Source organism: Thermobia domestica, chromosome 9, assembly GCF_964235325.1.
Source record: "Thermobia domestica chromosome 9, izTheDome1.hap1.1, whole genome shotgun sequence".
Classification (NCBI taxonomy): domain Eukaryota; kingdom Metazoa; phylum Arthropoda; class Insecta; order Zygentoma; family Lepismatidae; genus Thermobia; species Thermobia domestica.
Window position 1 is genome coordinate 4,538,324 of NC_137462.1, and position 26,995 is coordinate 4,565,318.

Consider the following 26,995-nt stretch of genomic DNA (forward strand, 5'->3'; position numbering starts at 1 on the left):
ATGAAGCACATCGGCGCGCACTCAAATGTACGCAGTTTCGAGAAGTGGTGCAATTGCCAGGAGGAAGTAAATGAGTTAAAATACAGGATTGTTTTTTCAGTGTCGAACAAATATGTCTAAAATATTTACTCCGACAAATCAAATTAGACTTACAAATGTTGCTGTAGTTAGGATGAAAAAAGGAGGTAAGCGATTTGAAATCGCTTGCTACAAAAACAAAGTGGTATCATGGAGAAATAAAGTGTAAGTGCAATTATTGTAACGTTATTCTGTAATAAATTATTGTCACTGTTTATATCACAAATATTCAGAGGAGACGCAATAGGTGCATCAATCTGTAATAAAGTAAGTATAAATACACTAAATAAAGTTGAATAGTGGTAATCACACATAAACTAATCCGAGGGCTAACTCTTAGAAAGTAAAACTGCTAATTATATATACCAGTAAAAAATCCACGAAGATGAAAGAAAGGAATAAGAACCAGGAAAGAGTAAAGAATTTATTGCAACTTACGAATTAAAAAGGGCCTATGTTTAGCAGAAGGGGTCCAGCTCTTTTCTTTAAAAAATGTTACATTTTTGGTAATTTCTTTTCAGTTTAGGTGGTAACTCTTTACTTTGGGCAAGGCAGTGATATTCTGTCACTGTTAATATTATTCACAGGTTGTCACTAAATCTTTGCTGTTCCTTATTCACATAGGTATTTTCTCACTAATGTCGTTGCCATTCCTGACACAAAGTATTGCCGAGCGAGCGTCAGCGAGTAAAGGCGGGTTAGAGTCCCGCAGGGCACGTTGTTTTCTGTCTTTCGGTCTTGGAAAGTGCAACTGTAACTGCGGGAAGCGGTTCAGATGAATCGCTTATTGTCACTGCTGTGCCTAAAGTAAAGACTTGCCGTTTAGGTTAGGTTCGGTTAGTTTATGTTATATTAGTGTATGGGTCCAGCATATTTTCCAAAAAATGATAGAATTTCGCTTATTTCTACCAATACTAGGTTAGTTCAGGTTAGCTTAGGTTATTTTAGGTTAGGTTAGGTTAGGATAGATTTGGTTACGTTTTGTTACATCTAAGTACTTGCACCATTCATTTCTCCTGTAAATTTTGTGTTTTTACGTGCTTCTGGACCACTTGTACTAAACATACTTCCTAAAAAGTATTTTTTTTGGGGGGGGGGGAGTGATACAGCACATGATTATCTTTCCTACTTCAGATATATGATTTATTCCATATTTGATTCGTACTGCCTTATAAAGTGTTTCTTAAGGTTGAAGATTGACTTTAAGAGGGCTGGGTATGAGTACGACGTGTGGGAAGATAAGGAAATTAAGATAGATTTCTTCAAACGTTACCACACAAAAAGTAAACAGTAAATGAAACGGAAGATCTTGTTACTACCAGTAGTCAAACCAGCTCAAAGGTCGAGTTTATAATGCTATTTAAAAAAATTAAACGAAATGTCGATAAAGCAGAATAATCAGTCAAAAATGTGTTAACTGAAAGATTAGACTGTCAGGCAAGGAATTTTAATAAAAGGTTTTAAAAAACCAGGTTAAAGCTATAAGTGTTACAAATCGAATTAAAGGCTTTTCAGTTAGAGACTTGTGTTAAAATTCATAAGAACTTAGAACTTGTACAGAACGATTTTGTAACTTTAAAAAAGAAGTGTGAAAAAGTAGATTCACAAGTAAAAAACCTAATAACCATTGAGTGATTTTAGAAAATGACACGAGGAAACATAAATCTAGTATTTGTCAATTATATGCACGTGTACATTCATTAAAAAAAGGAAATAGGGTTAAAAATAACGAAATAGAGCAAAGCATTAAAAGAAATATCCATTTGTGTAGTCAAAAAAATCAACATCTAGACCAACGCTTGAACAAATTTTAAAAAAAGTAAAAAGCTTTAGTTTAGGTAAAAATAAAGGTAAAACAAAAAGTAATTGCATTAATAATCGAAAATCACGCCAATATCTGTAGGTTCTAGAAATTCTGAAGTTAAGGTACGAAGAATTCCAATCGCAAGTAGTTACATGGATTATACTACTACAAGTATTGTTACCGCAATTGCTAGTGTTACTCCCTGCAATGAATGAATTAATGTTACATCGTTTTTCTGTTTGCCTGTTGAACCAGTCAAAGTAAATACAATATACGGTACTAAAGCGACTAACGTTCTTAGTAATGCTAATAGTTTTTATCCTTTTAACACTACTGAGAGCCAGGTAGGTTGTTCAGCTGCTGTTGCATGGTCTGGTTTAACGTCTTTTCAACCAAATACAAATACTTTTAGTGGTAATAGTGTTAACAATCCTTTCTACTTTCGACCAATAAATCAAAGTAAAGAGTCTAGTAAACAAAAAAATGGTAACAATACAAGCTTTTCCTTAAAATATTTAAACGGATTTCCAAAATATGATGGTAATCCTACTCAAGGTGCCGCTCGAAACTTTTTAAGGGAATTAGTTCAGTGCATGAAACTATATAATATGTCAGAAAGGGAGTATTGAAAATTTTGAGGGGTGAATCCTTCACCGAAGTCTAAATTTCACCGATAACGGTTGCTTTTAATGGCGACACATTCATGTTTAGCATGTTAACTGTCTGGTTAATGGTTTCCAAATCTACATTCACAGGAAGAAATTCTTTATCTTGCTGATGTGTAATTTGATATTTACGCCTTCTTTCGTGGTCAGCAATATATTTCACACATTCATGTTATTCACGGTAAATATTCAAAGCACCATTTACACAAATAATCATCCTCTTCTAATACTACGTTTTGGCAGACGCGTTGTACGCAATACATATATTTTACTGCAAGATAAAATTTTTGTCAAGAATTCTTTCTGTACACAATTATCTTATGCCTTTTAAAATAATCAACACATTTAATACGGTCCTTACTGTAATAGGACTTCTCCATTGTTATTCATACAAACACTGTAACTAGTGCACTACAATATTATGTTACCAGTGAAAACAGTTTTCGTGGTTGCAGCAGAACTTCTTGAACGAGTTCGAACTTGATGCGTGGAGTTATGAGAGGTTTGGCAATAATAAAAGATAAATAATTTCTTCTTTTTATTATTATTATTGTTATTACAACATACACAGACGTAGTTTTTATTCGACAGTTTGGTTTTACTAATGATGGCAAACATCAAGTGAAATTCACACTTAATGTTGCAAACTATCAATAACGCACGAGATAAACCTTTTAATGAAATACATATAAGTTTTCGAAAACTGTGGTGATGTAGGGAAAATTGTGCTTCATGTGATGTTTATAATCATTAATGAATACCAAATATCAAATAAAAACCACGTAGTGTCATTTGGAAACAAATAAAAGTTCTACCAAGTTGGCAACACTGCTAACGGAATTGCAACTCACGTAAAAATCATCATACTGATACAAATCAACTTTCTGAACTTTATCAAAGCTTTAACACATAGTTTCTGATTTAAGGCGAAATTTATATTTTATTTCCATTGTCGCGAGCCGAGTTTGGGTCGTGAGTTGGAAACCCTGTAACTCGAAAACTAAGCGGAATTCGACTCATGTTTATAGGAAATTTTCTACTGGATTTGATGTCAGGATTCATCTCTCAAAATTTTTTTCATACCCCCTTTCAAATCGCCTTGTGTATAGGACCTAAATGCCCATAGGAAATATTTACATTTCAAGTACAAAACTCGAAATTTCAATAATTAATTGCGAATGTTAGAGGCTGCAGCCGCATGAACGGTTAACGGATATTAAATACTTAGATACTTCTCCAATACGTGTAAAAAATTCAGATTTTTAAAAGGTGGGTTTTTTGAGAAAATGCGTCCAAACATGGCGTCTTAATGAAATTTTCAGCTTTTCATCATGCTATAACGTGGGATGTAATAATCAGAAACGTAAGTCCTTTACATTTTCAAGAGACCTTATGGAGTAGATTTCGATGCTAGAAGCAGATGATTGATATTGCTCGTGTGGACAGAAAAAAAAAAGATGTTTGAAGTTAGCAAAAATTTCACCAAAGTTGGCAACATTGCGAGTTAATTGCACGATTCCTATTGGACCAATAGACGAATTTTGGCCCTCCACCGAAACATACAACTTTATACTCTTCCTGCTATTGCGATTATGTTACTAAGTACACTCGTTTCTCTACAATAAAACTTTTAATTTGACATGTTTTTCAGTTTTTCGAAGAATTTGAGAGGAGGGCAGCCATTTTGGAAGGCTGTATATCGAAGGAAAAATTTCTTTCAGCAAAAAGAAAAAATATGCGTCTAATAATATTGCATGTAGATCCCATATAAAAAAAAAAATAAATTAAATCTGAGACTATGATGGGGACCAATTGTGTTTTGCCTGGACGATTTGAAATGGAATCGGTCTTTCATAACTATAATTCAAATTTAATATAAGGTGTCATGTGACAATAAAATTATAATACCACAAGTCTTAAAGCAACAAACCTAAACACGTAAATAATCAAAAAAATTAATTAATTTTTTTTTCTTTTTTTTAATAAAAAGTGGCAACCCATGCAAAAAATATAAATTGTATTTTACGTCTTAGCTAGTTCGTTTATAAACAATAAAAAAAGGCAACGCAACATAAAATATTGCCAAACATTTTCCAATATAGAATTACCTTTGCATTACACCCTATCCTACTTATTCCAACCTTACTATGCTATACTCTTTTAAAGCGGTCCTATTTATTGATGCGCAACTGAAGCGTGTATTGTAAAGTTTATCCGTACATTTTGTATAACAAAATCACATGCCTTGCATATGGCACAGGTTTGCAACACTTCTGTGATCTTTTTGTACACTGCTTTCACCACCCAAGTTTTTCTTATGGAGTATTATGTGGTAAAGACCGTACTTTCCATTTCGTATTTCTACTTTAATGTACATGTAAGAGATAAGATACATTTTGATCACGTGTACAATCCTATTGTAAAATCAACATATCTCTTCGGTGGATTTTGCAAATTGATGCCCCCATAAATGGGATAGCACCTATAATTTTGGCCAGTTTCACCTCATTTGGTTCAAACGCAACTCCCTTTTTGTTTGTTTCTGTTCTACATTTCTGTATTTCTCTCCATTACTGCAGCATACATATCCTAGTTTAGTTAATAAGTCAGTTGTTTGAAGCGCTATCATATTATGCTCTATTCCTTTGCCTTCTTATCTAATATTGCATCAATACGCGAATTCATATAGTTCAGAATTCAACTTCGTTTTTCTCTCTAATTAATCATCTTACACTGATAACTTTTATTATCTTTTATGTTACTCTCATGCCAACAATTCGTCTGAATTTATTCATTTCCCCGTAAATTTTGTATTTCAAGGCCTCCATTTGCGGGATCTAATGTAAGTATTCTATTGTGTTATGTATTGTCCTTTCACCAATGATATTTTTGTTTTTAACACCTGTTATCGCATAGCTGCATCGCAGCTTTTTACAAAAAAAAAAAAAAAAAATAAAATAAAATAAAATAAAATAAAAAAAAAATTTAAAAAAAATAAAATAAATAAATAAAATAAAATGTAAATAAATAAAATAAAATAATGATGATGATACTGATATTGTGTTTCTGTATGACGTTCACTTTCCTTAAGACTATGATTGCGTGAATGTGTCACTGATTGCTGAACGCGAACCCACCGGGCCCAGACGGGCAAGCTGTCAACACTCACTGACCCATCCACTACACCAATCATCTCCGGAAAGTAGAACTCAAATCGTCCCAAAATGTGAAGATTTCTAAGCCTCCCTCATTCTCACTCGCAGTCCAGCATCCCGATCCGCAGGTCATAGCCTGCATCCCATCAAGAGATAAGGTTACAAACCACAACCCGACAGAACAAGACACTGACCCAAGAGTGAAACTGACGGTGAATGCTTCGAAAATCTAAATGTTTGTGTTTACTAACCCAGAAAAAAAAAAATCTCGAATCAAATCTAAATCGCGCAACGGGATGGAATTTCGGAAAAAAAAAAAAAAAAAAAAAACTGAATGCCAAAGTGAATTTAGTTGATCCTATTAACGAAGTGAAATTCCCTGGCAGGTCTGTGATTCCAACCCCGGTCACACTGAGTGAAATCGATTCTGTGAGTTTTCAAGACGCTCTATTTACTTTCGTTACGTACTGCCTTAAACACTTTACTTTCTGAGTACCAACAATACTATTGAAGTTACTTTACTACATAGTTTTAAAATAATTAGCTTTGCACTGGACAATGAAAGATTTTGTTTCGACTCGCACACTTTATTACACTAACTTTCTGTATGATAAGAAATAACAGAAGAATACATTAAAAAAAAAAATCGCAAAGGTTGGAAATTGAGGAAAATTCTTGACATAGCTGAATGGGTAAGTCCATCATTGCATTACATACTCTCTTCACATATCATGAACAATTCTACATACGTTTGGTTTAGTCAAAAAAAAAAAAAAAACATTTTGAAAATAAGGACATTTACTACCATCACCACATGAGCCTTGTACTACACAGGTATCACTTATTACGGCTGTGTGCTACATGCTTTACTTTCTTTTCTTAGTATTCTCTCTTCAGATACCGTTGTGGAGGTGGGGTCAGCGCGGAGGATTTATACCGACAAGGTGACCTCCCTTGTATGAGCTCAGACCTAATCCACTTTGATTCCCACAACAAAAACATTTTCCTTTGAGATAATACATACACTAGATACATCTACATGAAAAGAAAGTACACTTAACCTAGTCCCTAGCCTAACTATCTAACTAACTTAAACTAAAACATATAAAATCACTTTATTCAACAGATTAATAATATAGCACACACCCTGCTTCTTACCGAGGACGTATGGGACGTCGACCATTCAGCTCTGCTTTTGTATATTGTTAAAACAAAAAAAAAAAAAAAAAAAGTCTTAAACTATGTGCTTAAAAATTCGAATTTCTGTTTTCTGGTGAAAGGAATTCAAAATACATAACGAACGTGTTGTTGTTGACGAGCATCTCCCATTACCAATAGCTACGCAAGCACCCTTATTATCAATGTGAGCCGAAACTTTGTATACATTTTGTCTCATCGTATTCAAACTACAGTGAAGGTGAGCACAAACCAGAGAATGGATTTAATTATGTAATATAGCAGTACGGAAAAATAATAAATTAAAAAAAAAAAGAATATATGAGATTACATATTCAAAATATAATTTTGGGGGTGAAATGTATGTTCTCGAGAGTACACACATTTCTTGGACTGTTGGTAACAAACATCCACACTGAAACTCCAAAAGAACAATTTTTACCCCCCCTCCATTGAACGAGTGTTTTACGTCACATCGCAGATTTTGTACATTGTATAACTTAGGGAAAACTACGCAGCGTTTAGCACATTTTATAAAACATCACAACACTAAAAGAATAAGCCATGACGAAATCCGATAATATAGAAATTTTGCAGGTTAGTACGTCCGAAAACAACTACTTGGATTTTCTGCTTACACACTTATTCGTTTATTCCCTCCATGGAAAATAGAATACTAGTTCCTCTCCTACCTGATTAGTCCGGGTTTGGTATTTTTGAAGAAATAACTTACACCACCGCTATAACTGAGCGGTTTCTCGGTGTTCAAAAAAAAGGTATGGGAATCCTCCTTCGAATCCGGGCGACTGATCTGCACCACCAAGATGGCTTACGTCAACCACTCACACCCTGACGTATGAATTTTGCTCTCACAACTGTAGCTTCATCGTCCATTGAGCACAGCAAAACACTCTCTGTATACACAGACTGCCCAAAGACATCAAAGGTATCAATTATTTTGTGTCGTAACCTTTAAATACTTCTGTTTTCACGTTTTTTTTATGGACGGAGATTATCGTACGTCCATCACTAAACACCGCTTCCGGTAAAGAACAATGACAATGGGAAGAAGATCCCTAATTGGAGGTTCATTGTGACGTAACTATACGATGATAGGTGTATCTATCAAGATCAAAGAAGCCGAAAAATCTCAACCACACCTGTGATTGCGGAAGATCCAATCACAGATAATTTAGATTAAACAAAGGGATGCTTCAAGAAGCTACTATGGCTGACTTTACAAATGAAAAATTTTAAAGAAGATTTTTGAAATAAAAATTTTGAATTCTTTTGAAGATCCCCTAAGCCAAAAATATGAATGAAAATTGATTGGAAAGGATTAAATACGACCAGATATTACCTTATTTCCTAAAATAATATTATATTTTAGCTAAATATACAAATAATTGTTCAATGTAAAGATATTACTATATATTTCCCTCTAAATATACTAAAATCATTAGTTCAAGGAACTTAACGCAAATTTTGCGGTCTACTTCAAATCAAGTCATTGATTAATTATATATTAAAAATAAAATTTTAATAAATATTAAATTCATATATACACTGGTTGCCCAAAACTTCCGGGCCATGTTACATTATACGATGTATAAGGTAACAAGCTTACCAATAAGAATGTATAAAACTATGACTGATTAATAACCCGAGCTATACAGACGAGGCGACCTAGTATAATATTCGGAAATTATTCTCGATATGGGCCGCGGTGGCTTACTGGTAGAGCGTTCACCTTTGGTGCATGGGGTCCTTGGGTCAATCCCAGTTCGCGCCAAGTGAACTTTATGGTGAATAAACACCATTTGCCTGGGTTTTCTCGGGGTTGTCTCGTTTCCTCCCACTTTCTTCATTCACCAATGCTTTCATTTCTCATCGTTACCGTATCCTTTAGTCTAGCCGCATAAGCGTTGGATGTAAAACTTAAAGATTTGATTTCACTTTTTTGTTGATAAATTATGAGGAGCATCGCCAGTCCCAAGGGCGCCGATCCTGAAGTGCCTGGCCTCCCCCAAAGCTCATGTGGGCCCCCCTATTGTATTTGTGAATATATTTGGCATAATTTGAGTGCAATTTGTCTTGAAATCTTCATATATATATATACCTTCTGCATCTGAATGGGCCCTCCAGATTTACAGAGAAATCGACGCCCTTGCCCAGTCCTCCATGGCTACAGAATTTACAAGAATTTACTCACTATCTAGCCATTAAACTATATTTAATTGTCTAAGCTCATGAATATCACAACCAAAGTCAGGTCACTTTTTCCCTCATCTTCCACCACAATATAACCCGACCCGGCCAACCTCTAAGTTCCTAGTAGAGCAACCACCGGAAAGCTTTCCTAGCAAAATGTCTTTTACCATTTTCTTTGAATTAATTAATATTTGTTGCATTTAGGTGACTCCTAGAATTGTTTTTTCTGAAGGTACATGTTGCGAGTTTAATATTTTTTTTCTTTCTTCCTCAGGGAAAAAGACATAGATGAAGTCTTACAAACTCACACAGTTTTTACAAACGTCTCGAAGGGCCAAGTGGCAAAGAAAGAAGATTTGCTAAAAGCGTTCGGGAAAGACGATCAAACTGAAATCTGTAAAGAGATTCTCACCAAAGGAGAACTTCAGGTTTCTGACAAAGAAAGACATGCACAACTGGAAGCTACATTCAAGGATATTGCCACAACCGTTGCAGGTATTAAGATAATTTCATTTGCTGCATTAACTAAGTCACTGAAGTGACGCTTTACGTTTTCAGTAGCTCGTTAAAGACAAACTACAAAAGGCTCTAAATCGCAGACCACTCGTACAGTCCGTGACAAAAATTCTTTCCGTTTGGTAAAATTCATTTGGTTATAACGGTGGTAGGGCTGGAACGTGCAGAAAATTAAATTATTTTTAATTTACTGAAAACTGTACTCAAATTATCCTTCAATTCTGAAGTTATTTACGAACTAACTTCATCAAACGGAAAGGACTTTTGTCGCTGACTGTACATGTTCGTATGGTATGTCCTTGAAATTGATAATGTTGAATTGATTTCTGACAGTTTCATTTCGGGAAATTGAGTGAGAAAAATCAGCAGAGATCTGCCGTTGTAGAGTTGCGTTCAAGTAATCATATGTTTAGTTTTACGTCCACTACTGTGAATGACTACTCTTTTTTTGGTACGATTTCTGTTGTATTCCTCAAGAAAATTATTTATTATTATTATTATTATTATTATTATTATTATTATTATTATTATTATTAGGACACGAAAATTCACGTCTGAATCGAGTAGCAAGGTAGAATAGTTTGGTCTCCAAAAATCGGGGAATATATCAGAGGCAGACAAAGTAAAAATCAGGTGCCTATTATCAAACTAAAATATTTGGAAATTTCTCGCCCCGATTATGAGGTTGTAATCTATTTTGAGAAAATCTTTTTTGAGAAAGCGAAATGAAATGAAAAATTATGTATACCAAAAGCATTGTAACAGTATTTTTATCTGATACTGTTCTTTTATTTGTTAACCCAAATTTTCGATAAGTTTTGGCTATTAACATTTGACGGGACGAAAAACGAAATTAAACTTCTTAAACTGAGAATCTTACCTTCTATCTTGTCAGATTTTGACTTCAAAACTATGCAAATCCGTAGCCAATCTCATCTCTTTGAGTGGGTAGAAATTAATTCTGAGAGGGCAATTGCATTAAAGGACAACAATAAACTTTTTATTTATTTGCTATGTGTGGAATTTGTAACAGAGCTATAAATATTTTTCATATTACGTTTTTGACTGTTTATTTTCTTTCACATATTTACCCAAAACAACTGAAAGTTCCAGTTGGGATTGAAGATTGGCGCAGGGATTCCTAAGCCCCCCGGCCACTCCTTAACTACAAGCTTGCTCTGCGCTTTATTTTTGCATCTGGTCCACACTTTTGATTCCATGGTGCAATAATAGGATATTCAAGTTAGAAATTCTTAAAAAGTGTGAAAAGGCCAATAAGAGATTCTTAGTGACTAACAAAAAGTTTATCTATATAAGGTAGTTAGAGGATTGTCTTCCCTGGATCTTTCTGTAATTCTAAACCAATCACAGGTTGGTTGCACTAGGTTCAAATGTCTGCTTTACTTTAGCTCGAAGCTAACAGAGTACCAGTACCAGAGGACCTCGCAGAAAATGCAAAAGGTGTCAGATCATCTTTTTCACAAAGCTTTGAAACATATCTATAAGACAAGCAAGGAATTGCGAAATTCAGTGATTTCTGTTCTTCTCGTCTTTCAAGGAACCAGAATTACACATTATTGTGCAAAGTGATATAATTGAGTATGATATTTTTCCACAAATTCACATGGCTTGAAATCGTACCAAGGACTCTCTCATTAGAGTGAGCGCTCTGTCACTGGGCCCCATATTTCTAATACCTCTATTGCTACTTGAAAATGTTCACATAATTTTTTCTACAATTAGTGTTTGTAAGTGGATATCAGGAGACAGGCATGACAAGTCTGTTTAATAATAGTCTGTTCAAAATGTCTATGATAGAGATAATTGCTTTATTTTTAATCGTACAAGCGTTACACTTTGATAAGATAATTTGTTTGTGTGCTCTTGAAATTCATTGCTTCATGCTGATAGTTGAGAATTGCTTTTGAACTATGTAACATATGAACTTTTCTTATGTATATTGCAGAGAAATGTGTTAATCCAGAAACGAAGCGACCGTACCCTGTGACAATTATTGAGAAGGCGATGAGAGATATACATTTTTCTGTCAAACCAAATAGAAATGCGAAACAACAGGTACGTGTTTTATTGTCAAGGCTTTTAATTTTCGTAAATCAGTGATGCAATGAATAATTCGCCATAAAGTTAGTATGATAGTATCTGAGAAACTAGGAAATGGAACAGAAAAAAAAATCCTCTGGCCATGCGGAGATTGTAGCCAGAGTTCTGATGTTACTTTTCTGTGTTTACTGCTTAATCCTCAGGCCTTAACGCCATGAAGAACTATTCTGTGGATATTTTCAATAAATACTTCTTTTTGTGTTCGTATACAAGTTTTCAAAAGGATCAGTTGATAACAGATTTTTGGGATAGTTTAGTATCTGTCTCAAATCACTCGATGGTTCCGGAGCTGGAATTGTGACTTGTAGTGACCGGTTGTAAAAGCCTAGTTTAAGCGTAATACCCACCGCCGCTGACGCGCCTGCTTACTACGGATGCACCTCTCGGGTCCCCCTGCAGGTTTCCTGCTCTGACTCGATTAGATGAAATTCGTACTTTTACGGGCCACCTAGCACAAGTTAGTTCGTGTTTTATGCACTATAGTTTTTATGGCATACGTCCACATTGTATTTATACTTACGACTGCATCACAGTTACAAATAATGAACCGTAATCGCTGGCAAGTGATTTGGGGGCGAAACTAAACAATAGCAGATTTTGTAAAGTATAATTTTCTTTCACATGTGATCATAAAGATGTCAAATCTTTGAGGATTCCTTTACAAAGAAATCATTAGCCATATTCCTGGCAGCTCAGTGGTCAACACTCGTTCGAAACCCACTAGTCCATCGATTAGTTTTCAATTTAAAAACAAAACCAATGCAAGAATTCTGGTATGTGGTGTTATTTCAACAGGTTCATTATTGCCATACAAGAGAGGCTACCTAGAGTTTGAAAATCGAAAGAAGATGTCCGATGGTGCTCCTGACATTTGTTTCAAATCTTAATTTAGTAAATCAAATGCGTCGGAATTTTTTCTGGAGTTAGAAAATGATAATATAACTGGAATTCCGATCTTTCGCTAGTATTATTGTAAGAAATTACTGGAAAGTGGAGGATAGTATGCGTGAACGAGGTTCCCCGATGGCCTACTGTCAAGCACTTGCATTTCCTATATGTTCCGTCTCGAATTCTATTCTTGTTAAAGATCGTATTGATTTCTTGACCTGTTGACTCTAAGTGCATTAAGCTCAGTAAATATAAGTGTCTTACTTATTTCCAGACAGTGAAGTCTGTTGGATGAGTATCGCGTAGCAAACATCAGAGCTAAAACTTATCTTTTACATACTCAATAATGTATTATATATATATGTAGTGTTATTAAATATGTAAATATTACCAGCAAACTGTTGATTAAAAGTCTGCCCAACACCTGCACAATCATCTATCTCGGGCAAGTCTCTTTTACATGACTCCAGAGTGCTTCTTGGCTTCGTCTCACCACTTTGCAAGAGAGCATTTTGTAGTTGTTTCTGTCTACTGGTATCTCGAATTAACTACTTTTTTCCACCGACCATCATTACTTGCTGCAATACGTCCTGCCCAGTTCTCTTTAAAATTCTTTTATTTTAATAATAATAATGTCCGTCATTATTATTATTATTTGTCTGATTCATGTGGATCTTTTATTTCCATTGCTGGTGCGGGAGACAGAAGAATTTATCTATCTGTATTCAGGGTGTCTATCGGTCACGAAAGTCACGAATGTCACGAAAAAGTCACGAAATCAGAAAACGGTCATGAAAGTCAAGAAATTTAGAGTTTGGGTCACGATTTTTTGTTATCTGTACTAATATAAGTACAAACTGGAAGATTTTGTCAATGAAACGTCAAAATTCACCACCAAAATCGTCTATGGTCAGCGTTAGACGCTACCAAATCGCTAGCAAAGCATGCTTCTATCGCATGCATGAAAATTCGGCCTAATTCGTACCCAAATTCCCTCTTGAAAGTGTTATGAAATTTTATGGTTTGGTAAAGAAAAGGTCACAAAAAAGTCACGAAATTTCATTTTGGAATTTTAGTAGACACCCTGGTACTTTGCTGTGTAGTGTGTAGATAGTGAACGTCTGATTTCATTAGTGTCCACGTCTCTAATCCATAGGTCAAAGCAAGCAGGATATATCCATTGGAATTTTTACGCTTTAGACACACCGAAATTTACTTTTAATTCCTCTGTTAATGTCTTCCTTCATGTTGGCACCCATGGATATCATCTGCCCAAACAGAGATAGATATTCATTTCTAATTCCGTATTTTCAGTTTTAATCCTTGATTTTTTTGCAAGTGTTTGAACGTCACTTTCGTCTTTTCCAGATTTATTTTAAACTAGCGTCAATTACCTGCTTCGCTGGCTTAAAATTAGTTCCGTTTGTCAGCCAGATTTTACTATTACTGAAAAGCTCTCTAATATAGGTCATTTTCGATCATTTATATATATATATATATATATATATATATATATATATATATATATATATATATATATATATATATATATATATATATATATATATATATACAGTGGCGGATCTAGGATATCAAGGGAGGGGCTAAACCATAATTTGCTGCTTTATCCAGTGTAAAGCAGGATTGAAGCCCATTTTATCCAGTGTATACCTGAGCGTCAAGGGGGGCTATAGCCCCTATAGACCCCCTTGAGCTCGGATCTGAATTTGCATTTAAACGGCATCGGAAGTGTCACTGTTCATCTTAGCGACCCCGAAAACTATAGATTCGACATTAATATCGGTCATTTCCGATCATTTATGTATCTTTCGCCTCCCACCTCCCTAAAGTTGCACCGTCAAATTGAAATGATAAAAACCATCCCAGGCCTGAACCTCATATATATGTCGATAATCTGATCGAGATCGGTTGGTAAGTCACAAACATAGTCCTTTCATTTTATATATATATATATATATATATATATATTATAGAGAGAAAGAGAGATTTTATTTCATTGCTCTTCAAATTAAATTCTCTTCTATCCTTCTTTGCTGTTCAGTGTTGTTTGCGAAATCAAAAACCTATTATAATTATTTTTGGTCACGGATTTCTTTCTTTTGTTGTTGCAGGCTCTTGATGTGATTCCACAGCTGAAGGAGAGTATTCCGTTGGAGCGAGCGCAAATGAGACTTCGCCTAGTGCTTCCAGGAAAAGAGGCGCGCAAGATGAAGGACAAAATAATCAAATTAGCAAGTAGTGTTGAGAAGGACGAGTGGGATGGCGGAGAACTGACCATAGTAAGCCTATTTTTTTTTTTCTGTGATGTTTTTACCTTCTTTTTCGTGCGTTTTCCTTTGTCCATTTAAAGTAGTTCCATATACAGCCATATGGGGGCGTTTCAAGCCAGAAATATCAATAATGTCAAAGGGAAAGGACATTTCGGAAGTTACCCAGGATCTACGTTTATAGACCTTTTTCTTCTCTTGTTACTTCATTTTCCCTCCTGTCAGTGTTTAGTAACGGTAAAACTGTAATTTTAAATGTACAATAAAGTTGTAGATTGACCATAAAGTCCATGCTAAGTGCCAATATGGAAATGTTGAGTAAAAAGCCTAGATTTTACTTCATAACTGATTGCACATGCGCCCACGCGCATTCTCCTGGCGATTATTTGAGCTACTTGCACAGTGAATAGTAAATAACCAATTTTTCACTGAGTAGTGTTAGGCACGTAGGTCACATTTTTACATTAAACCTAACTTTTCGATTTTTAACACTTAGCACTGATTTCATTTTCAGTCTGCAGTCCACCTCTCTATATCGTTACTTTTTCTCTTCAAATTTCAAATACACATTTACCCGAAAAATAAACACACTGCTGAACAAGACTGCACTTATTTAATATAAAAACACATTTACACGTGACGTTTCGATCTTCTAGCCAAGATCTTCATCAGACGTACACTGAGTGATACAAAAAATTACTCAAGTATATATACACAATTCATCTTCCTATCTGCTCTCTCATTGGCCCGTTCAAACAGCCAATCAGAAGCGTGGAAATCTATCTGAACTGACCAATGGGACAACATAACATTCTACCAGAAAGACACAACAAGGAGCAAGCAACCATTGAATACATTAATTCATATACATTTTTCTGTATTTATCAATAATATTTCTCCATTCTTTATTAATGCTGATACCTTTGGTCCAATTCATTAAGCTTGCATCCTCTTCCTTTTGTATCCACCAGGCCTCTTTCCACTTTCTCGGCCACAATCTTTTTTTCCCGTTCCAGCACAATAACTTCTTCCCAGTTCACATCATGTCACTTTTCTTTTACATGTTTAAAGATTGTGTTTGTTTCTCTGCCATATTTCACATCACTTTTATGTTGTTTAATTCTTTCTTTGAATAATTTTCCTGTCTCACCAATATATTTCATATCACAATCCTTACAATTTATACAATAAATGACACCTTTCTGATCTCTCTCTTCTTTTTTCTTCCCTTTGCTTTTGACCATGTCCAATACCGTTCTGCTACCTTTTCTATACACCTTGACCCCTTGCTTTCTTAACATCTTTTTTAAAATCTCGGTATCTTCTCCTAACCCTATAATGCTTTTCCATACCCCCTCATTGTCCTCCCCACTTTTACCTTTCCCCGAGACCACAGATGCTTTAACGATATCCCTTTTACTATAACCATTCTCATACAGCTGTCCTTTAAAGATTTCCACATTCTCTTCTACATTTTTGTTACAAATTTTGGAAATTCTTTCTAACATATTTCTTATGAAATTAGCTTTTGTGCTTCTATCTACATTACCTTTCTTATTACAATAAATACCAGCACTACATTCTTTCTGATACCATTGAGTCTTAATGCTCTTCCCTTCCTTACTCATTAAAATGTCAAGATAACATAATACATCTCCCTGCTCTGTTTCTAGTTCTAATTCTATTCCCTTCTCCTTATCTTCAATACTACCAACGGACTCTATCAACTCTTCTTTTGATCCTTCCCATATCCCAAAACAATCATCAACGTATCTACATAAAAATCTAATCTTTTCTTTCCCCTTTTCTATCACATCCTTCTCCCACACATTCATAATGATATCAGATAATACCGGACTTATCTTAGATCCTATACTTAAACCATCCTTAATCTTATATATGTCATTCTTAACTTTACAGAAACCAAACTCCCATATTAAGTTGAGGGCTTTTCTAACTTTCTCCCATTTCCAGCCTTTAACACATTCTCCCCCCATAACTCTCTTAATCGTATCAAGTATAGCACTTCTCTTTAGACTAGGGAACATTGCTTTAACATCTAAACTAAACAAAATACAATCATTGTTAATTTCAGCATTACTGGTGTAGTTTATTACTTCTCTATAGTCTTTAACTGCCAAAGTCTTTTGTTTGTCTCTTACCCACTCTAACACTGGTTTCAATTCACTTTCTAGCGGTTCCAAATAATTATTCCTACAGTCCATAACTGGCCTAAGCTTTACTTCCTTTTTGTGTATTTTTGGAAAACCCTTTAACACGGGCACTCTTCCATCTTATTCATCCATTTCTTAAGTCCCTTCCTTTTACATTCTTCTTTTAATTCTTCTATAATTTCTTCTTTCTTCTTGTCAACTAATTCATATTGTCCATCCACCAAATCCTTCACCTTGTCATCATACCACGCTTTATTCATTACCACTGTCGCCCCTCCTTTGTCAGCTCTCTCTACCACTATGTCCTTCCTTTTCCTAATGCTATTATATCCTCTTCTTTCTTCTTCTAACTGACAGCTCTTCTAAATTTTAAAGCAGGGTAGAAACATTTCCTTTAATTTCTTGGATATAAAATCAAAATATAGGTGTTTCTCGAAAGAATTTTCTGTTTGCTGTGAACCCAATGCTTTGTGATTATATAATATTTCTAGCATTGTTATTATTATTATTATTATTATTATTATTATTATTATTATTATTATTATTATTATTATTATTATTATTATTATTATTATTATTATTATTATTATTATTTAGTTTATCAGTCCCACAAAGTCAACAACGAGGAACCGTGGCGCACTGGTAGCGTTACGGCTCCGCATTCGGGAGGTCCGAGTTTCGATCTCCGAGGTCGGTCATCGTGACTTAGGTTACTTAACGGTTTCTCTCAGGCAAATGCTGGGATGTCATGTTCTTTGCGGGCCGTGACTTCCTCTTCTAATTACATCTTCCTTTCTTTCCTCTGTTCCTATCCCGGCTTGTGTGCTCGCCGAGGGACGTCATCCATCAGTCACGTGAAGGGCCAATATAACCAAACTTGCTGAAGGCTCCCACCCACGAAGTCGATGGTCTAATTACTAGTTGGCGAACCTTAGCAACAATTTTTCAGCACAATTATTATTCACCGAGTTGAAATTTTGGTTCACCTGATATTTGTGCTTGGGTTCTTTTATCATTGCTTTACCAGCACAACAGAAAGTAAAATGAACACTGATTAAATTCTCGGAAGGAGCACTCAGTTTACGCATTAATGATAGCCTGAACCACCTAACTACCCAAATCACATAACGTTCACTTAGGCCTTGTAGGGGAGAGTGCTGAAACCTGTAAAACAGTCTGACATTGAAATAAAAGAGTTAACTTTGAATTACTAAATCGTTTGCTTTTATGTAGGGATGCAAGGAAATGCATATACCCCTATGTTACACATTTGTTTCTTACTTTATGTCTGACCGAAGAAGAATCCTTCTTGACACATGGTAAACATCATCAACAAAGAAAGTTTCGAAAAATACAAGTCTTCCTGGTGTTTATGAAAAAACTTAAACAACAACCAGTGCCAGTAACTTCATAACAAAATGCATCTCAGTTCTCTGCAATGTGCTTCACTTGCAATGTGAAGTACAGGATTCCACGAGCACTTCCAAGCAGCAAATTGAGCAATGCGTCAGCGAAATTACGACAAATTCTCCCAACACTCCCACACAGGACTTGCCTAAAGATCTTGATGAAAGATCTTGTGTAACCGATCAAGGGAAGAAGTTTCAAATTCCTGTTTTAGAAAATAAAACTCAGCAGACTAAGGATTTAAATTTTTCACGAACTGCAGGCCAATCTTGTCGCGCGGAATGGCTTCCTACATTCCCTGGTTACATTATCCTAGTCAGAGATTATGTTTTGTTTTGATTGTATAAGGTATATCATTTGACAGGTAAAATGCTGGTGCAAGGAGCGGAATTCACTTTTCTCGTCATAGGGTTCAAGAACGGGAGAAAGGCCACAGACAAATTCAGAGCACATTTGAAAAGCGAACTCCATTGTCCGAATAATATCCGTGTGGGCATTTCCAACACAGTTAAAAATATGTATATAAAATGGTAAAAATTGTAGTTACAAACAACCATATTTTGTAAGTAATACAATTTTTACTATTTTATATGTTTTTAACTGTGATTTAAATGGTTGAAAATTTCTGCACAACACCAAAATCTAACACAAAACTGGCACTGGATTAATTAATCTTTTGATGTAAACCAAGATGCTTCTTCGTAGACGGAAACCCTCATGAAACTGTTTACAGCTGCATTATATTATTATTATTATGCTATTATTATTATTGTCCAACCAAATTGAATTATTGTTACATTACGAACGTATATTCGTATTATCTTACCTATGTTACATTCCCGAGTTTATTTTCAAGACAGTAATTCAAAATCAGTTCCCCCCCAGCTGAAAAATACTTCCGACTCCACTGTATGCTTTCTTTCGGAGTTATAGGCTGCCGAAAACGTGAAAAAATTAATTTTAAAGGCCCATAGCTCCTAAAATATGGGATCTACCATGGTCGGGTTAAAACTTCTCTTAGGAACTAGTATGTGTCCTATCCAAGTTTCAGAATCCTCCGGTACTTCCGCAACAATTTTTATAGAGGTAGTTGGTGAGTACTTCCAATTAAATGCCCGTAACCAAACTTCCTCTATATAAATTGTCGCGTGAGTACCTTAGAATTCTGGATATTTGGATAGGGCACATATTAGTTCCTAAGTGAAGTCTTGACCCGACTACGGTAGGTCCCATAGTATTGAAGTTATGGACCTGTAAATTTAACTTTTTCATGTTTTCGGCAGCCTGTAACGCCGAAAGGAAGCATTTGTGCTCCCAGGTTGGTTTATATTTTTTGTCTTATCTTGGTGTCAGGAATCACCTCCCAAACGTTGTTGGTATCGTTTTGAAACACCCTGTATATCTATATCTATCTATCTATCTATCTATCTATCTATCTATATCTATCTATCTATCTATCTATCTATCTATCTATCTATCTATATATATATATATATATATATATATATATATATATATATATATATATATATATATATATTCCAAGTCTATTTTTTTCCAAGTTAATCTACGACGTTGCCACACAGTCAAATTTTGATTCCCGATAGCGGCTTAAGGAAGCCCCGGAGGTTTACCGCCATATAACACTTTCGATTTATATTGACCTGTAGAATAGTGCCGTGTGGTCCGTGGTCGCCAGTTTTTAGAGTGTTACAACTGTTAGGAGGTGACTCCTGCCTCTGAGACAAGAAAAAAAAAAGTCCTCTTGAACTTTCGGCTATCGGACATAGTTTCGGACATATAAGGTGCCGAAAGCGAGGGAAAATGACGTTCAGATATCATAGTTCGGAAACTATCCAACGTAAAGACGGCGGGTAAAAAATTAACTGAAAAAATCATACCTGCTGTATTGAATTATGCATATTTCACAATTCTACCATGCACGTGCAAGGAATTCCCCAAGAAACGTAGGGAGTCCTGGGTAATCTGCCAAATGATAATTGTTCTAAATGGATATGAATTGATAGGGTTTCTACGAGGTAACAATAATTCTTTTGTATTAAGTTGATATCTTGAACAAATACAAAATGGAGGACATGCCCATTGTGTGTGGGTGCGCAGTAATCGTAATTGCTGGCTAACAGTGACGTCCTGTGTATTAAGTGTAGCGCATTTGTAGTCAAGAGCTCTCGAAAGACATCTGGAATGTCGGCAGAGCACAACAGATGAAGTAGGGTGATTCACATGTATGGAAACACATAATGGAAAATGCCTAGAAATGCACTCATACTCAGTGAACATGAGTTCAAAGCGTCGGAAATGTATGCCAATTCACCAATAATATTTCCTCAAACCGATGCAGTATGATGTGCATGGTTGCATACCATAAGCATGCGACAACTGAGGCTAAGTTGGAATTGTGTAAGAGGATTCACAGAAACTGGGGAACTAAAGGAATGTCACTACTGGGATCGCGTGATCAATATTGAAATGTGGCCAATGTGGTGTTGATATCGACATGTAGCTAATAGACAAATGTCAACATGTCTCACTACTGCTGGGACACCGTCCCACGTGCGAAAAATAGGAAAATAACATTGTAAATTCTGCTATTACATCTGGTGCACTTTCTTGTAGAATGTAACTAGAACACGATTGTATCAATGCTCCTCTTTGTCTGGACATTGTCCCACACTCGACACATATGAAAAGAAAACTCTTAATCCATGGTTCAAATTCTGATAGAACATGAAAATAACAAACTTGTATCATGTCTTCTGAGACATATGATGTACTCGAAATATAGGAAAATACCTCCAGAAATTCGTATCTTGCACACAGTGCACATACCAGGACAAAGAGGAAAGTGAACCAATTTGGCACATGTAACACTACTGCTGGTACACCGTACAAATGGAAAATAAAACATGAGAAACAGAAAAATAATGTCTTGAAGTTCTGATTGTTTACAGCTGTGCAGTAGGAATAACAAAATGAAACACACAAGCATGTTGGGAGGTTGTACGAGAGCGCTTACTAAAGAAAGTGGGTACTCCTCAAACGAATGCATACAAAGAAAGTAAGATTTCTCGTAACCTCAGGGCTAGAGCGCTCTCTTTCGCGCGCGTCGTCGCAGTTTCAATTCCTGCTGGGAGTCACGGCCTCAGATTCAAGACCCAAGTAATGGTTTGGATCCCACTTTAAACTGTAGGTTCCGTCTCTGCCTTAGTCCTGTCGCTGAAAGAGGCGCTAAAAACCCTAACAAAAGCAAACGAAGAAAGTGGAGTAAACACTCACGATGGCAGGTAACAATTCCAGGCATAGATCTTCCAGGGATATTTCTTGCTTGTAATCAAGTTGTCTGGGGTGGGGACACAAGTGGTTCGGATCCTATGTTAAACTGTAGAAAGTCATGATCATCCCGTGGAAGGCAGTGGCAAACCATCAGCTTCAGCACCATCTGTTGTGATTGCCGAGGGAAGTCATCTCACAAACAAGTGAAGGAATAAAAGCCATCCTTTCTAACGGGCCCTTACGACTCCGCACAAACCATCTGCATTAGTTTTATCTCCTTTTAATCAAGGCGTCCCATGTTCAATTCTCGAACGAACTACAACCCTTCTTTCAAGTATAAACCAAGTAGCTGTTCGGATGTCACTTTAAGCGAAAGTATTCTTCTTGATAACCTCCGTATTACATAAGGATGTTAAGCCTAAACATATGAAACGAAACTAAATTGTATATGTGCTTACCTTAATGCCTGTTGTTTTATAAAGAAGCCAAGATTGCTTAAATATATTGATAGAAATTGGCAAAATTTATCGACTGCCTACGTAACTTCCAACACCAGCTTGGACTGAACTTTCAGTTGATATCTACATACTAAATTTGTAATTTAATACTTCAGTTGTAGCGTACTGATTGTGATACGTTAATCGTAAAATTTTAGATGCAAATCAATAACGGGATTTTCCTGTTATTGCTTTGCATTTAAAGTAATAAAAGGATTTTCCCGGTGCCAAGGCGGGAATTTCTCGATTTAAGAAATCTACTGACCGGACCACCCAACTTTATAAAGAAACGGGACAATCCTCATTTCCGAATAAGCGAATATAGTATTGTTGTTGGAGTGTAGTGGGTGGAACTTCCATTCTGCTGTTGCAAGTTCAAATGGAAAACAATTTCACTCGAAAGTAAGCCGAGAAGCAGTTTGGATTCCGCTTTAAGCTTACTTGACCCCTTCCAGCATAACCCGGTTGTTGCATAATAACACGAAGGCGAAATAAACTTATTTCTGTCCATATGTGATATAAATACATAAAGCAAATTATTTAAGCAAAAAAAAAAAAAAAAAAAAAAAAAAAACTTTTCTTTGTTTTTTTTTTTTTTTTTTTCAATAAAAACCATGGTTTTTGCCAATCCTGGTATGTATGGATACCTCCCCCTCATAACTACCCTGTACCTCAAAGCTTATCGTACATGTGGCTCAGAGGCAGAGTAAGATAACGAAAATTCAGTCAAAAGAATCAAAACAAAAATGTAAAATTATTAAATGTGTGTGTTGCGTAACATTAAAAGTATTACTGATACCCGTAACCGTTCATCCACGGTCGCTCAGTGTTCTCCATTGAATAATATTTTTCTTTCACTGCCTTTCTGCGTTCGTAGAATGGTAACAGAGATCACTATTCCTTTTTAATAATCTCTCAGATGTAGTTCGCATTTTCTTTCTTTTTTCATCGTCGAATACCTCAAGTGGTTGACGAGAGTTTTACGGAATAACACCGCTCAAACCATCTATTATTGTTTTCGTATTGCTTTTAATTGGTATTAGTTTACATAAAGTGATGATTGGGCTTTCATCTGGATGCAAACATGGATCCATGCGTGCTAACGGCATTATTGTTCAAATATATTTACGAGGGTCATTTCATAAATAAAGCATATTAATTTTTTTGTGACGTACACGTTTATTGTGTGGAGAGATCTCTTTACGTGTTTTCAATGTAATCTCCCTGCTTGGCATTGACGGAATCCCAACGTCCGAGTAGCTTCTGTATTCTATGAAGGACGCCATCTGTGTAAAATTGTCGAACGGCTCAGGCAGTGGCTGTAGAAAGCTCTTCCTGACTTGGAAACCGACGCCTAAGCACACGTTGTTTCAACTTCGGGAGCAGGTCAAAGTCTGGTGGACTCACGTCTGTACTGTAGGTAGCATGAACATGAAGTAACATTTCCCTACGCATTAGCGGTGTGCGGGCGAGCATTGTCCTGGAGAATCAGTGGTCCTGGCCTGAACTTTCGGTCAGCTTTTGTGCATTTTTCTGCCCAGTTTCAACAGGAATTCAAAATAATATGCTGCTATTACACTTCTTCTACATGGAACTGTGTGGTTATGATAATGCCTTGGTGATCGTAAGCAAAAATCATCATTTACCTAATCTTTGATTGAGATCGGCGCCATCTTTTTGGTTGTAACGTTATTTTATGTATTTCTCTTTAGTTACATGTATTGCCCACAGTCCGAATATTTGGATATTTCACCACGTTCAAGTACACTTAATTAATACGAAAATTGCAATAATTAATGATTGCATAACCAGAAACTCACACATATCACATATATCTCACATCTACCTTTTATTCTTCAAAATCTCCACTTTATTTATGTTCGGTTGTCATAGCAACTCTAAACAAACAACTATCTGTTTTTACGGTTCCACAATTACAGATTAACTCTATAAAATCAGCATATATTCTATGCCACTGAGATTAATCTTTCATTCTATATTTAAAATCAACAACATATACTATCTTTTTCTTCTTCTTCAGAACAGATTGTGCATTTTTAAGCACCGTTGCCCAAAATAGCTACAAGAGAAAAATGGAAGTAATTCACAGGACAGTTATACAATACTAGCAGCGTTCACCCCGCTTCGCTGCGGTCACCCTGGAACGCAATAAACTTTGTTACTTAGATAATTTTTACTTTTTCGCTTTCAAGTGATATGATAAAAACCATAGAAGAATGTTAACATTATATCGCCTGTCATTTATGTTAACCCGCCGAGTGACACGGTCATGTGGGTTGCATATAAATACGGTTAGATTTAGCTATGATGAGCTAACAAAGGATTTGTACGTTATGGACACTTGAATGGTCAATTATCTCAAGACACTGGTAATTAAAAATTAAAGTGATATGATAAAAACCATCTAGGGTCCAAATCCTAATAACCCCCCAAAAATAAAAGAAATTGGTTCAGCCGTATTAGCGTGATGAGGTAACAAAGGATTTGTGCGTTCTCTTGTATATATATAGATCGTTGTATGGTCTTGGAGAAGATAAGAGCTCTCGACTCGTTGGATTGTGATTTCAACTCCGGCTCAAAGTCTTCGTTCCACGTTTCATCGATAGCAATAATGTGACGTAGAAAGTCCTCACCTTCAATGTTGAATTTATGTTTCAGTACCGTTGCATTGTCCAGACGTGTCTGCTTCTGTTCAGCAGTCAAGAAGTAGGAGACCAATCAGGTAGAAATTGTTCTCTTCTGAAAATTTCTTGTTAGAATTTGGTATACTGACGCAGATGGAATCCTTATGATGTCAAGAGTTCCTCACATGTCACATAGCGATCTTGTTCAAGTGCATCTGTCACAAGTTGTATACTTCTTTCATCAGATGATGGTTTCGACCTACCTGCTGTTGCATCATCCTTTATGCTCAAACGACAGCTATAGAAACGAGAAATTGTACTATGGTCCACTGTTCTCCCACGACAAACTACACATAAGGCACTGTGAATTTCTGTGTGGTTTTTGCCACATAAAGTTTAATTCTTTAGGTATGACCTCTGATATTCAGGAGACACGTTATCCGAGACACCTGCAGCCACACTTTGTTCACTAGAGAGCACACAAGCACACGTCCTGCTGCCTCAAGTCTTCAGCTTCAACTAACGAAATATTTATCTCGATTTCATTATCCAGTCCGCAGTGTTGCCATAGTGAGCATTAGTTATGAAATAATCCTCATCTATTAGATAAAAGTACAAAACTGTTGCATTTTATATTGTTGAAATAAATAATGTTTATATGCTTCGTATCTGGTTTAAGTATGATGATTTTGTTTGCAGGTTTGCCTTATCGATCCCGGTCACTATAGACAGGTTGACGAAATCGTTCGATCAGAGACCAAAGGACAAGGAATCCTCGAACTACTCAACTTAAAAGAAGTTGTGGAAGGCGAAGAGGCTTTGGCATAGCGCATTATGTTTGTCAAATATGTTAAATTGTTTGTTTCGTTTAAAAAGTGAAGTCTAAAGCAATGTTTTCATTATAAATTACATATTTATTTGTTATACTAATCGCTTAATGTTTGAGAGAGTGAGGCATGCGAAGTACGAGGCCTGTCTCTCATAAAGTTTCAAACATAGCATTTCTGTGGGATTGGGTTCAAAAGCTGTTAATGGAGCTAGGTCACTACAGTTGAGTATCAGTTGGACTGGACATATATCTGTGAGGTGCGGAGGTCAATAGGTAATAAAGGCAAGTAGTCATTCTGTTAATATAATCACCCTTTGAATGTAATAAGGATGTATAATTATAGATAACGGCAGAATATTGTGCATGTCTCTTCCACAAGTGTTTTCCAAGAAATCAGAAGTATCAAAAGTAACTTCGGATTTTGGTTTGTAGTGATATGATGTAGTTTCACAAGAACAAGTCGATTTTCTTGTTTTTATTGACACATTGGTTTTCTCACTCAAAGAAGAAGAAAAGACATTTTCCCTTCATTAGTTTCATTTTCACTGACAGGCAGCTGAGCTCACGCTACCTCGCATCGCCATTAGCCTCGTACTTCCATGCGTCATTTCTTAAATACTAAGCTTTAAAATTGCATTCCAGCGTTTCATTCAAATTGCCTTTGTGGAATGGATTTTTGAAGTTCCAAAGACCGTCTTCTGAAAACGCTGACCGTACCTTATATCGTTTGATATGCAAACGTTTGTTATAAAGTGTAAAATGATTTTATATTAATGGACAAGGAAGTCAGTTGTGTCACACGTACTGGGAGGTTACAGGTCATCATGTAATGTAAGATGATGGTGGTACCCGAAAGAGAGAGTCCGAACCTGCGTGTTAGATGTGTGGTTGGATGAAAGTATAAGGAGAATCTGGAGTGATGTTACCAAGTGAAGCCCTCCAGTAAAGGAGTAAATGTAGTGAACTTTTTAATTTGTGCTGCAGGGCAGTTTTGAACGCTCTTGGTTCGTGAACTTTTCAAATTCTTTATTTTCTTTCCCTTTATACTGAAAACTATAAACCAGTGTTGATTTAAAATCAGATCTTTCAATATGTGTAAATAATTAATGTATATAGAAGTTACGTAAATAACAGTATAGAACACACTGACTTTAATATCTTTGTATTGAAAACAATCTGGACTTCTGCTGGTTAATGATTATCTTTCTGGAGAGCCGAAAAAAGCTAATAAACTTAATAATGCATTA

The 26,995-nt window shown here is 35.8% G+C and overlaps 1 protein-coding gene across 1 annotated transcript; it reads left to right on the forward strand.

Annotated features, from left to right (window-relative positions):
- Positions 1 to 26,995, forward strand: Sbds (SBDS ribosome maturation factor). Its single transcript, XM_081770480.1, has 5 exons — positions 1 to 243; positions 9,364 to 9,584; positions 11,572 to 11,681; positions 14,747 to 14,914; positions 25,619 to 26,995. Exons 1-5 carry the CDS (start codon positions 113 to 115, stop codon positions 25,745 to 25,747), a joined length of 759 nt encoding a protein of 252 aa, XP_081626606.1. The 5' UTR covers positions 1 to 112; the 3' UTR covers positions 25,748 to 26,995.

Bases quoted from the DNA above. Each gene is read 5' to 3' on its own strand.
- Sbds (XM_081770480.1), top strand. From the start codon at position 113: ATGTCTAAAATATTTACTCCGACAAATCAAATTAGACTTACAAATGTT. The intron at 244-9,363 runs GTAAGTGCAATT...TTTCTTCCTCAG, and splicing joins GTATCATGGAGAAATAAAGT to GGAAAAAGACATAGATGAAG. The intron at 9,585-11,571 runs GTATTAAGATAA...TGTATATTGCAG, and splicing joins TATTGCCACAACCGTTGCAG to AGAAATGTGTTAATCCAGAA.